Source organism: Chenopodium quinoa, unplaced genomic scaffold, assembly GCF_001683475.1.
Source record: "Chenopodium quinoa cultivar QQ74 unplaced genomic scaffold, ASM168347v1, whole genome shotgun sequence".
Classification (NCBI taxonomy): Eukaryota; Viridiplantae; Streptophyta; class Magnoliopsida; order Caryophyllales; family Amaranthaceae; genus Chenopodium; species Chenopodium quinoa.
In genome coordinates this window covers 968971-981563 of record NW_018745177.1, presented here as the reverse complement: position 1 = coordinate 981563, position 12593 = coordinate 968971, and the positions used below count along the sequence as shown (strand labels likewise).

The window sequence follows — 12593 nt, the reverse complement described above, 5'->3', positions numbered from 1 at the left end:
CTCATTGTTATTAAGTCGTATTTAGATAGTATTATCTTAATACCAATAAAAAAGTACTACCTCTGGTTTTATTTTGTTGACACGTTTTGACTTTAGCACTATATTCGCAAATTTCCGTTTGACCGTTTTTGTGCTTTATACGTAATGAAAAATATAGTCATGTAAGATCTTGTTAGATTCGTCACGATATATATTTTCAAAATATAACCTTTTCATAATTTTGCTTATCGGTAATTAAATATATTAATTGTTGAATTTATACATTGACAAACGTGACTAAAGAAACGTGTCAACTAAAAAGAAACGGAGGAAATATATCGGTACGAATAGATATTATTTGGTGAAAATTCAAAAGAATAAGTGTTATATTGAACTGCTTAGGATCTTTTGATAGTTGTTTAAACTTGTACTTATTCTTAGAATGCACAGAAGATGCATAATATCAGTACTCAGTAATTTGCGTGGGTAATGTACTTAATATGAATGCAAGTTGGTAAGGTGTACTTTGTGATGAAAACATCATGGTGGATGTACCTTATATGGTTTGTAGGAGTCACTTATATATGGTGTGGGTTCAAGATAACATTAAGATCCTTTGTAATCACATCAGTCGAGCCAGCTACGAAAATTATGTGTTTATTAATCAAATTTTTATACTTCGTATTACGTTTGAGCTTAAACTATGTGTTTTTCCTACTTCATGGAAAGTCACACTATTACAAGGAGTAAGAGTTTGTTCACTTTACCTTAATTTTAGTTCATTTTAGTTCAGTTAAGCTCCAATCAATTCATTTCATTTCAGCTCATAATTTTCATCTCTCATAAAATATTCATTTGATCTCAATTCAGTTCAGTTCAACTCAATTCAGTAAATGTGAACATATCCTAATTGATGCAAACATATAATTATTGGCCCGGCGGTATCAACTTTTGAAATCACCAGCTCCAATCCCAAGTAAACCTTACCGACGAAAAAAAAAATTGGTTTCCACAAAGTCATCAAGTATCTACTCTTAAATGCAAAGGAGGTATCTTTAAAGAATATAAACTCCATCTATTAAAATTCTAATTTGAGATTTGATTTGATAATCTTATACACTTCTTCACAAAATATTCTCCTTCCCCTAGTTTAGAATCTTGCCCACTTACTTAATTAAGCCAATTCAAGTATTAATTCGACCGACCATGAGTTGGAAGAAATTTACATGTTAAAGAAAATCATCTATAGAAAAAATTATGAATTTAAATTAATTTAATTTCGAAATAGGTGGCTATATGAATAGAGAATAAAGAGTAGAGACACTTTTAAGATTAAGTGTTGTATATATTTTTATAATTTGGCAAAATGATTCCTATTTTGCAAGTGGCGTTTTAATTAAGCTTTACATATACACCTCCCCACCAAGTTTTGTCCAAATGGAATCCCTAGATTTTACTATAATTTTTATTTCACTTTTTTTCTCTAGACTCATTTACTAAAGTAATTAAACTAATTTATTAAAACTAAAAAGTATTTAAATTAGTCAATGGGGGAAGGTATATTTGGCCCTAGTTTCATTTTTATAATTAATCTCATATACCCACACGTACATAGAATTAGCATCTTAGTTAAATAAAAATATAATATTTTTAGTACTCCTCCTCTCTTAAAATTAAATTGCAGTCACAATATACCTGATACTTTAATTAGACGACTCTCATATTCTCTAATTCATTCAGTTAGTTTTTTTTTTTTTTTTTTTTTTTTTTTTTTTTTTTTTTTTTTTTTTTTTTTTTTACTGAATTGAAATCAATTTTTATTGAGTATGATTAGTTGAAAGATGTTAATTTGCGTAGATCTAAACTATTTTCGGTTTGGGTTAAGGTTGTCCTATTTCGCTTAAGTCTACAAGAATTAAAACCAATTCAATCATAAACCAACTCTAAGCTAGTTTGAACATCAATCAACTAAGCTAGAAGCATAAATTTAACATGGCTCATTGATTATTTAATAGCCATGTCAATTTGGAGGAGATGTATAACTTTTATTAATCGTGAGGAAGAAAATAATACAAAATTTGGCTAAGTTAAGAAATTGAAAATTTATATATTATTTCAAATTAGGTAAAAAATTATTAGTCTAAACAAATATTGTAAAGTGAGAGATAGCTCAACTGGTTAGAGTTCTCCTCCTGGTTCTAGCTTCTAGGTGATCTTAGGATCGATTTTCAACACCAGCTTGAGGCTCTCTAAACACCCAAAAAAAAAAAAAATATAACCTGATATAGTATGAACATATTAGATGATTTAGGTCACTCGAAACAACTTATCTATGACAATTAATTTCGAACGAAAAGGGTACATTAGTTCAACTTATAGAAGAAAAAAAATGTAATTGATTGAATATAAAGGAAAGCGAAAGTAAGTCTAATGCCTTTTTGTCATCATAAGAACGCCAAAATGATTCTTGTATAGTCGAGCACTAGAGGAATTTAACTATAAATGTGAGTGGTTTCTTCCTAATCCTACTAGTAAACTTTCAACATTCGTATCTTCGAAATTCGATATCATTGCTAAATGCTTGATTATTGCCTTTGCCTGCCCTTTCTTTTCTTCTCTTTTTAAACTTTTATCATAACCCTTTTCATAGAGTGCATGTTTTCGTAATTACCAGTATGTATGATATTTGTTTATTTAGTTAATAATGTGAAGAAATATAATGGTAGAGTATAAAACAACTTTCTAGGCCTTAAACATCAGTTTAAGCTTTTGGTTGAGATGATCCTCTAACATGGTATCCGAGCCAGCGTGACACAAAGGTCACGGGTTCGAATCTCATCCGCCCCGGCCTCCTTCAAAGTGAAATTAATTCGCACTAAGTACGGGTGAGCCTGTGTTGATTCCACACGAAATTACTGTCCACGTAGGCTCGGATAAGTTTTTATTTTATTTTTTTATTTTTCAAAGTAAAATCGCTACTTGAGGTAGCGGTTTTACCCTTCATAAATTGATTAAATGTATCTTTACTTAGAGTACTAATGACAAACCGCTACCTCAAGTAGCGGTTTTAGACTATAACCGCTACCTTAGGTAGCGGTTTGTCTCTAAAGAAAAAAATTACCCCCAAATGTATCTCCAAGCCTACGTGGACTATATTTTCGTAAATAAGCTTCATTCCAATGCAAAATCGTAAATAAGTTTCTTAAAAGCTATATTTTTGTAAATCATCCGATGTTTCTCTCATGTATATGATTGAAAGTGACGTAAGTAACTTCTTCTATTTTGTGTCAAGTTTTTTTTTTAGTTTCTGCAATTTCTGGCTCTTTTGAAGAATTTTAATTTAATGCCAATTACTAAAGATAATTATTTTTTTGTGTACAATGTACTACATAGACTAGGGTGCTACTCCATAATATTCACTTAGGAGTTAAAAGCAAACTTTGTAGGTCTAACGGCTGCCTTGATGCTTTGTCCCTCAGCCTCCTCTCTTCTCCTCTCTTTTTAGATTTTAAAAATTCCAAAAGGACAAAGGTGATGGTTGTTGGAAGCTATGTCTTTGATTCCAAATATATTATAAGAAAGAAATTACTACATCCGTTACATATTAGTTGCAACTTTTGCCATTTAGGGGTGCTACAAATTAATTGCAACTTTTCATTTTTTTCCTTTTTAAGTAAGTTTTTTTCAATGAAAGTACAAAAATACCCTTACTAAAGAGCTCATAAACACAATTAACTACATAATTCATATTTCATTAAATTCCTAATCTAACTTTTTTAACATAAGTTATGTCACCCAATTAAATCAAAAATCATTATCTCCCATCTTCATCTCCCACGAACAAATCAGACCACCGCAACACCCACCTTTACCGTCGCCATTGCTACATCTAACCATCGTAAATCATACCACCGCAACACCATCTTCAACGTTGTCGATGCTCATCACCACCGTCAAAGTCGCCTCCTCCTCCTGTGTTCCTATTTCTCTCTCTTCTTTTTTTTTTTGAAAAAAAATCGTTTAGATCTAATGGTTTAAGGGGTGGGTGGGCTAGTTTGTGGTTGCTTGAGGCGATTTCTGGGTGGATTAGGGAAATTGAGGGTGGTTTCGTTGAGATTCAGGATGAGTAGGGGTAGTTTTTGAGCGATTTAGGTTGATTGTGGGTGGTTCTGGGGTTGAGTGAGGGTGTACGATTTCGAGGTGGTTTGGGTTGAGAAAGGGTAGTTTTAAGGTGGTTTGAGCTAAAAGGGGGTGGTTATGGGGTTTTCCGAGCTAAGAGAGGGTTTTACGGTTGTTCGTGTGTGTGTGGGTGGTTTCAGGGCCTATTATGGGTTGAGATGTGGTGGTTTAAGGCTATGACGTGGGTGGCTTCAAGGTGGGTGCTACGGCCGACGGTGGTGCGGTGGGTGTTGTTGGCCGACGGTTGTGTGGTGGGTGCTGTTGGTGGTGGTGGGTGCTGTTGGTGGTGGTGGGTAAATAATTAATTACCTTTACTTTCTCTCTCCTACCTTGCTTGATTACTTATCTTTGATTAATTAATCAACCATTACGAAATTTTGTCTTAAAATCCGTGTCGAGTTCAAAGTTGCAACTAATGAGAAACGGAGGTAGTAAAAGGCAAAAAATAATCTACTAGGTTTTGAATTTTGAAATTTTTATACTTCAAAAATCAACCAATTTTCGTTGCTCTACAACTAATGATACATGAACAATGAGTGCTCGCAAGTTGTATGAGTAAACTTCAATTGATCATTATTATGATCCATTATTGATATGGATCTTTGTTGTTCTTTTAACACATAGTTAATTGATCACTTTAGGTCAAATTATTTGAACTGAATTTGGTGACTGTTTTAGAAACCTTATTCAAACTCCGATGGTATATAGGCTGGGTGATAATAATGTACAATTGTGAGTAGTGTACTGGTGTGTGAAAAATCAATTGTAGTAAAACACACGTGATTGGCGTGACACTTTTGTGTAACAATGGTCAATGGCCGTGTATCAAGTCACAAGTGAAAACATTGCTTATCGTAATGTTTGGTCAAGTACTGTCAATTCTTCACCCGGCCCAATAACCTTACCTAACTCGAGGTTATTGAGAGAAACCCAACCCAAGACCCAACCTATTTGTCATATTTTGGAATAATATCATATTTTACAATGTTTAATACTTCCTTTGTTTTTTAATAGTTACAACACAAACTTTTCACGGTATTTAAGAAATGGGGGGTTCACAAGATCTAATACACTTTAAAATTAGGTGAGTGGATGTTAGGAGTGTAATTTAGTGGGCCATGTGCTTTAAATAAGGGATATAATACATATTTTCTCTAATATAACTTTCCATTTATAGTGTGTTGCAAGTATTGTGATATTTCCATTTTAGGGAAGCGTTGCAAGTATTAAAAAACGGGGAAAGTATAATTTTTTTAGCACGATACAAAAATCTAACCTAAATTAGATTCTTTGAACCGAATTGGTAGGTTTATGGCTTGATATCGTATTGCTTTGCTTGTACATTGAAATTATTTTATTCGATGGTAAGTAGTTAATATCATATAATTCGTGTAGCAATGGAAAAAAAAAACTTTTATGCTTTCCAATATTTATGTTAATCCCAAATTTTGTTTTAGGAAAAATCTATGGTATAACCTTGAAAATTTGAGTTCCATTATAAGTTTTAAGTGGATAATTCTTGGCGATTTTAACGAAGTGTATTTTCCGCATGAAAAATTTGGGGTCCGCCCCATTAATAGGGCAAAAGCTTTGTTAAAATGTATGCAAGTCTGTGGTCTAATTGGTTTAGGCTATAGTGGTAAAAAATTTACATGTACTAATAAAAGAACGAAAAATTGGTCCTATTTTCGTTAGAGCCAAGGTTTCAATGGAGTGGGTGAGCCTTTTTCCTTCTGGTTACTTAAGAGTTCTTCCTAGATTTACATCTGATCACTGTCCCATTTTGCTAAATTTTACCGAAACTAATGGATTCCAAGGCCCTAAACCTTTTCTCTATTAAACCAATGTGGTGTCTTGATCCCAGATTCTATAATCTTGTCTCATCGGAATGGTGCGCAAAATACAAGTTGATCAATTTGATCAATTTAACTTGTGAATCAACAGGGTATAAACGAATTTTCCATCATTAAACCAGGGACATATCAGTAATTGCGTTAAGCACTAGGTGAAAAAATGGGTCTTTATCACTCCAACCTAACCCATCCTTGAATGTCTACTCTCACTAGTGAATGTATGTCAACTTTCCAATTTTAAGGAAAATCCGGCAGCATTTCCCCCTAGTTCTCCAAGTACACGATGTAGATAATTAATTACCCACATATGTACCCAGAGAACATAGTGAAGAAATGGTAAGGCAAGATGTTCCTTAAAATCGAAAAGAAAACATACATTCACCACCTAAGTGAGAGTACACATTCAAGAACAGTCCCAACCGGGGACTATTCAAGACTTTCTCCTAATGAGAAAGCCTTTAACGGGTATCTAGGCATATGATGATGCAAGTATTCTATATATTGTTGTATTTATTTGCAATTAAACAATACACAAGTTGCAATTTCATGAATAAACTTTTATTAAATGGATAAATAGAAAGAAATATAGCTAAGTAAAGTTTATAAGTCATACCAATATAGCAACTACCCACTTGAGCTCAATATGTAGTCCTCAAGCTAAACTCGTGCTTCAATTCACATATGAATCTATATATTAAAAAAACAAAAAACAAAAAACAAAAATTAGGTTAAATATTATGTATGTACTTCTCATAACATGTCAATTCAATAATTTATTTCTAATTAAGCTAAAACACATCATTCATCGAACTAACAATTGCTAAACTATGTATTCACTACTTTGTTCAAAATTCATTTTTTTTTATTCAAAATTGCTAAACTAAAAAGTTACTAAGCTAATCTCTAATTTTTTTTCATTTTATTTATTCAAAATTGCTAAACTAAAAAGGTTACTAATCTCTAACCATTATACCAAACCAAATTTCAACTAATTAAGTAACAAGGCTAATATTCTCTACTTTATTCAAAATTACACATCAAAACAAATTAAATTAACCATTAAAACATACTAATATCCAACTAAATGAGTAACAAGGTTACTAATTTCTAATATTTTCACAATTTCCCAATAAAAAAACCAATTATTGAAACAAATTGAAGTAAAATTATATTCTAACCTAAATTTTAATTTGCCTAAAAATTCTTCAACATGCAAAACAAATTAATATAAGTTCATAAATGGGAAATTATTGAGAATAAAAAAAAAATTATACCTAAAACACTCAAATTCGGTTTAATGTAGCTTGAAGGGAGGAGAGATGGAGTAGCTTCCGTGGTCAGTGGTGCGGTGGCAACCTTCAGGGCGGTGGTGCGGCGGCGACCTTCAGGGCAGTGGCGTAGGAAACGAAGAGATGAGGTCGGCGTGGAGGGGGTTGTGCTGAGGGGAGAAATACCATGGCAGGGGAGAAAGAGAAGGCCAGGGGTGGCGGCGGTGATGGTGGCGGCGACTGTTGCGGCAAGAGTGCAGGTGAGGTGAGGGGTTTCGCAGGTGAGGTGAGGGGTTTTGGGAATCGAACTGTGAAGAGAATAGAACAGTGAAGCAGCGAAAATGAATGAAAGAGAAAGAAAAGGAAGAAGGAAAGAGGCGGGGTTTTTTTTTTTTTTGAATTAGGCACCGGTTCATTTGGTACCGGTTCAAACCGGTGCCTTTTTAATTTTTGGCAACGGTTCAGGCCAAACTGGTGCCTTTTCTCTTGTTCTAAAATCCCGCCCATTTCTAGACCGGTTTTGGCCACCGGTTTGGCCTGAACCGGTGCCATATGGGGGCTGTCTATTGCTATTTTTCTACTAGTGAAGGTTGACTCATCATGCTTGCCACTTGTGCTGACCTACGTGTACCCCCCTGTCTAACGCCGTTATACCAAATTTTACTCGAACCGTTACGTCTAAATCGTCCTTTATGGATTGTGGGCTCGAGGCTACCAAACAAGTATGGGCTTCCCCAGGTCTGGCCCTTATTTTATACATTAGGTATGGGCTAAGTAATATGGGCCATATTATTGATTGTGTGATATGAAACTGATCCGGGCCATTCTATATTTTAGTTGGTCAGGGATGTCATGTATGGGACATTTTTTTGCTTCTGTGATTTGAAACTGATCCGTGCCATCTTTTACCAACATACCAATGTTTATAATTCAGTTATGTGTAGGTGCATTGTTGCAATTCAATTATAAGCACAAGCTACTTTATATCCCGCCTTTAGTACACATAATTAGTCTATGTTGTTTTTATAGGTATCTAAAGGTCCTTGCAGTGATTGTATTGGGTATGGATCCTATCTTTTTCAAAATCTCGGGAAAAATGGTGAATATTAAAAATTTTGACTAAAATCAATAGGGAATATTCATCCTGCATTCATTTCAAAATAAAAAAATAAATGATCATTAAAAATAATTTATAACTCTCACCCTCACAACTCTACAAGTCTATATAATTCAAAATCTCGGGGATCTCAACTCGATTGTATTCGGATATTCACAAATTCATAAAATATGATATATTGTGATTTTGAATTATATAGACAATAGACTCATTTACCTATGTTCATTCGATGAAGAACGTTGTTCATATTATTCTTTACGCATAATTTAAATGGAAAACATATTTAAGCCACATTCAAAAAGGACTAAACTAATTACATACATAACTAACGCACATTTTACTGGACAGATGGATGCAATTACACATAATCTACATACTAACAAGGCTACAATCTACAATTAAAGTATACAGTTTAATTGAAACTCACATAGTCAAAATGACCACCATCTATTCACATAAAGACCACCATATATTCACATTATATACTAAAGTAACGTCCAAAGATCTTCCAGCTCTCTGAAGCTGCCGTGCAGCAATGCTGGAATCAAAAAGTATAATGTATTTGGAGATCATCATACGCTAATACCGTTATAAAGTTGTGCCACCAATGGCCTATTAGTGATTAAAAATTTTGTTGCAGAAACCAAAAACAAAAACAAAATGTAATTTTTACATAAAGTACTAGATTGGAGAGCATAAGCAGATCTCAGACCCTGCTGACTTTGAACACCAGGGGAGTTTTGGACAGCACCTTCACCTCCACTTGATGCCCCTTGTTGATTTTTTTTATCGTTAATCATCTTCTTAATTCCTTCCCCCTTCATGTTGCAAAGTGTAATCCGGTTACCCTACTTCTTCAAAAAAAGTTTTGACGCATATACATTGTTGTTCATAACACATCAGCTTCATTCTCAGGTCCCAGGGAGGCCAGTTGAGTTTTAGCAAAGCCGAAAGGCACATTCTACAAAAATTTAATATCAACAAATGAATGGAATCATCTCAACAGATACAATATCTTGTATTCAAATTAATGTATTATAAAATCAATACGATTGAGGCCATTACATTACTATAACTCACCCACTATAATTATTGTTTTTTTATAATCCAATTAGTTGATTGGTTGACAGTAATCAAGGCTAAAAATTAACATAGCACAACAGCCTAACTTAGTTGTATGCATTATCCTGGTAAAAGACAAGACAAACACCACAAGCCTTACAGAACTAATAAAGCCACGCATTCATATTCTTTGATTTTGATTGGGGGGGGGGGGGGGTAGGGGAGTTGGATAATTAGCCTCTTGTTACGCATAAGGTTGTAGACCAAATTATATAACTGACCAGCAGATTCTAAAACATACTCACTCTATCAGTGGGTCTCCAAAAAAACGCAGAAGTACATATATACATAAAAAAATCCCTTACCAGTCTATTCACTTTCAGGTAGGGCTGCGTGAAAGTTGCCCTGAAAGCCGGTTGTTCCTACCTAGTCCCATCAAACTGGGTGCCAGCAAAATCACTTGACCTCCCACTAGACTCACTTTTACTCCAAACAGATTCACTTGAACTCCCATCTGATAGGGAACCAGTACCAGTATGGTAAACATCAGTTGAACTCCCTGAAGACAGCACAATGACATCGGACTCAGTAGCTATGGGGACCACTCTACCCCCTCTAAAAACCTTGACACGAAAGCACTTACATCCCTCGTACGTTATTTCCAGCTTGTCCTGTAGCTGGATATTCTGCTCCTCCATGAATTTATCCCACCCATGTCCCCAATGTATTTCCTCCTTATCTCCAAACATTATATAAACCCGCGAGAGGTTGTACCACTGACTATCGTCTGCTCGGCGAGCTTTGATAAAAAGAGTATCAACTAGCTGATTGATTCTTTTTGGAATTGGCTGCAAAGATGCATTTTGGTTAGCTTAATAACATGAACTAGGACATCAATGCAATCAAATATAAGGAAGACTCTCACCAAGGTAATAAACATGGACTTCTTAACCGTGACTTCAAAAGTTAGCTTCTTATTGGGTGCCATCTTTACCTAATACGTAAAATAATAGCCATCATTATGCATAGAATATATAGTGTAAACTACAACACATGAGTTCCGTATAGACAACTTCGATGGAAAACCAGTAACAACATGGTTCTTCCACCACCTACTCAATTAGTTACAGCTACAACCACATAGAAGTACAACTACTGTCATAAGACTCAAAAGTTGTTACGCTGTACATGACATCTACCTTGGTGACTAGGTGGATTCAGTAAACCAAATCACTTCCTGTCTCAACTGGGGTGCACAACTCTACTACAAAAGCATTGATAATGTTCCATTCACATGATGTGCAAACATTATCTTCATCAAATGTAGAGACTGAAAATATTGTGACTAAAAGTCTAGCAACTATACCTTTTGTAGTGTATAACATTCAATCATTAATACTTTAATAATGATCTAAAAATCTATTAAAAAATAATAAATACAGAATCCAATTAACAGTAAAAATAACATTTTAAATAAGAATTTTTTTTATATGATATTTATTTATCAATTATCAGTTCATAGAACCAACCTCAACACCCCAAAAAGCGGACTCAAGTTATACCATATAATAAACAACCACCACTTTTATACACTATTACATCTTTCATTATAAAGTTAATAGCGAAATATCAAACATTTATACTCATAGATCTTCTAGATTGTCTTTTATAATCTACCGTACTTATGTGTCTTACGTTAGCTGCCTAATAGGTAATCTCATAAAAAGTTACAAGGAACATATTAAAAACCTTAAAATCTAACTTTAATATTATAATGAATTAAACCGCATCCCAATTTAATGAATATTGACAACTAAAAGTAATGTAGAACTTACCATTTTTCAATTAAAAAAACAAACCGCAACAATCTATAAACAAACATATTTCAGAATTCACTTTCCAATATAATCCAGCCCATATTACTATACAATACGTGTTTACACATGAATTTTTAAGGGAAATCTCAGTAAATCAAAACAATAGATCTAGGGATTGACTTAGCCAGGAATTTACACGACATATGTTATTGGCTTGTAGTTGGTGTAGCGAATTATAAATTGGATCTGGCTGTATTTTCGTCCAAAAAATGGATTAAATCGTGATAGGTTGTAAATGTATACCTGTAATCGAGCGGGAAAGCAATGTCAGGTTGAAAGTAGTTCTGATTGCCGATCTTTTATGACGGAGATAGTATGAAGGAATTTTGGGAGGAGAGGTTGTAGAGGATTTGGGTTTGAGGAGAGATAATTAGAAGTTGAAAAGATCGATACAGTATTTGTGAGTTATGGGTTTTTGTTATTATTTTTAATAAATATATTAAATTTTTTAATTTATTTGTTTTGGGGATTACACAATGACTATGGTGTTGAGAAACATGATTGAATTGAATTTCACTTGTGGTAATTAAAGTCAACGAAGACTTTACTAAGTACAATAATTTGTATAAAGTACAATAATGTATATTATTGTATTCAATTATTTTGGCTATATAAATGAAAGTTCACGTATTGTGAACTTAAGTTGAAAAAACAAGAAAAGAGTTTTCCTACCATTCTACTACTTACTTCCTATCTTCATCCCTTCACTGATAAATATCTTATCATCAGTAAAATATTTTTAACACGTTATCAGCACCAGTTTTCAGTCAGGTATATTTATACCTACTTCAAAAAATTTATAACAAATAATACTATCTACTTCTAAATATTTCGAGGAGTATGCTCTATAGTTGCCCATATTTGGGATCCTCTATACCAGAAACTCAAACATTTACTGTATTATATATACCTCAAAAACAACGGTGAAAGTTCTCTTTTGTTTATTCATGTTGATATTTCTTTGTTTGATCCATGTTGATATTACATACTCATTTTACGTAAAAAAATTTTATACTTATTATTTTTCTTACTTTTACATACTTTTTGTGTTTCTTTCCGTTTTCGAACCCATGATCTTTTATAGATATTAGGGCTCTCGGACCACTATTGTTTCGCGGTTTTCTGATGTCCTACGGGAGAGTTACAATTCCGAGACTGGAACCGGACGCCTGTACCTGCAAAACAACGGAGACTCCTGGTGGTGGGAGCTCCGCCTCCAACGGTCAAGTTAGTACTTGATTAAGGAGTAATTAATGCG

At 33.8% G+C, this 12593-nt stretch overlaps 1 protein-coding gene across 1 annotated transcript; it reads right to left on the bottom strand.

The window, feature by feature from the left end:
• Positions 1 to 8689: 8689 nt before the first annotated feature.
• Positions 8690 to 11995, bottom strand: LOC110710780. Its single transcript, XM_021889121.1, has 4 exons — positions 11579 to 11995; positions 10384 to 10452; positions 9824 to 10306; positions 8690 to 9357 (listed from the first exon to the last, which is right to left on the bottom strand). Exons 2-3 carry the CDS (start codon positions 10444 to 10446, stop codon positions 9881 to 9883), a joined length of 489 nt encoding a protein of 162 aa, XP_021744813.1. The 5' UTR covers positions 10447 to 10452; positions 11579 to 11995; the 3' UTR covers positions 8690 to 9357; positions 9824 to 9880.
• Positions 11996 to 12593: the final 598 nt, after the last annotated feature.

Excerpts from the sequence above, each read along its gene's own strand:
- LOC110710780 (XM_021889121.1), bottom strand. The coding sequence starts at position 10,446 with ATGGCACCCAATAAGAAGCTAACTTTTGAAGTCACGGTTAAGAAGTCC. Across the intron at positions 10,307-10,383 it reads AGTCCATGTTTATTACCTTG|CCAATTCCAAAAAGAATCAA; the intron begins GTGAGAGTCTTC and ends GCATCTTTGCAG.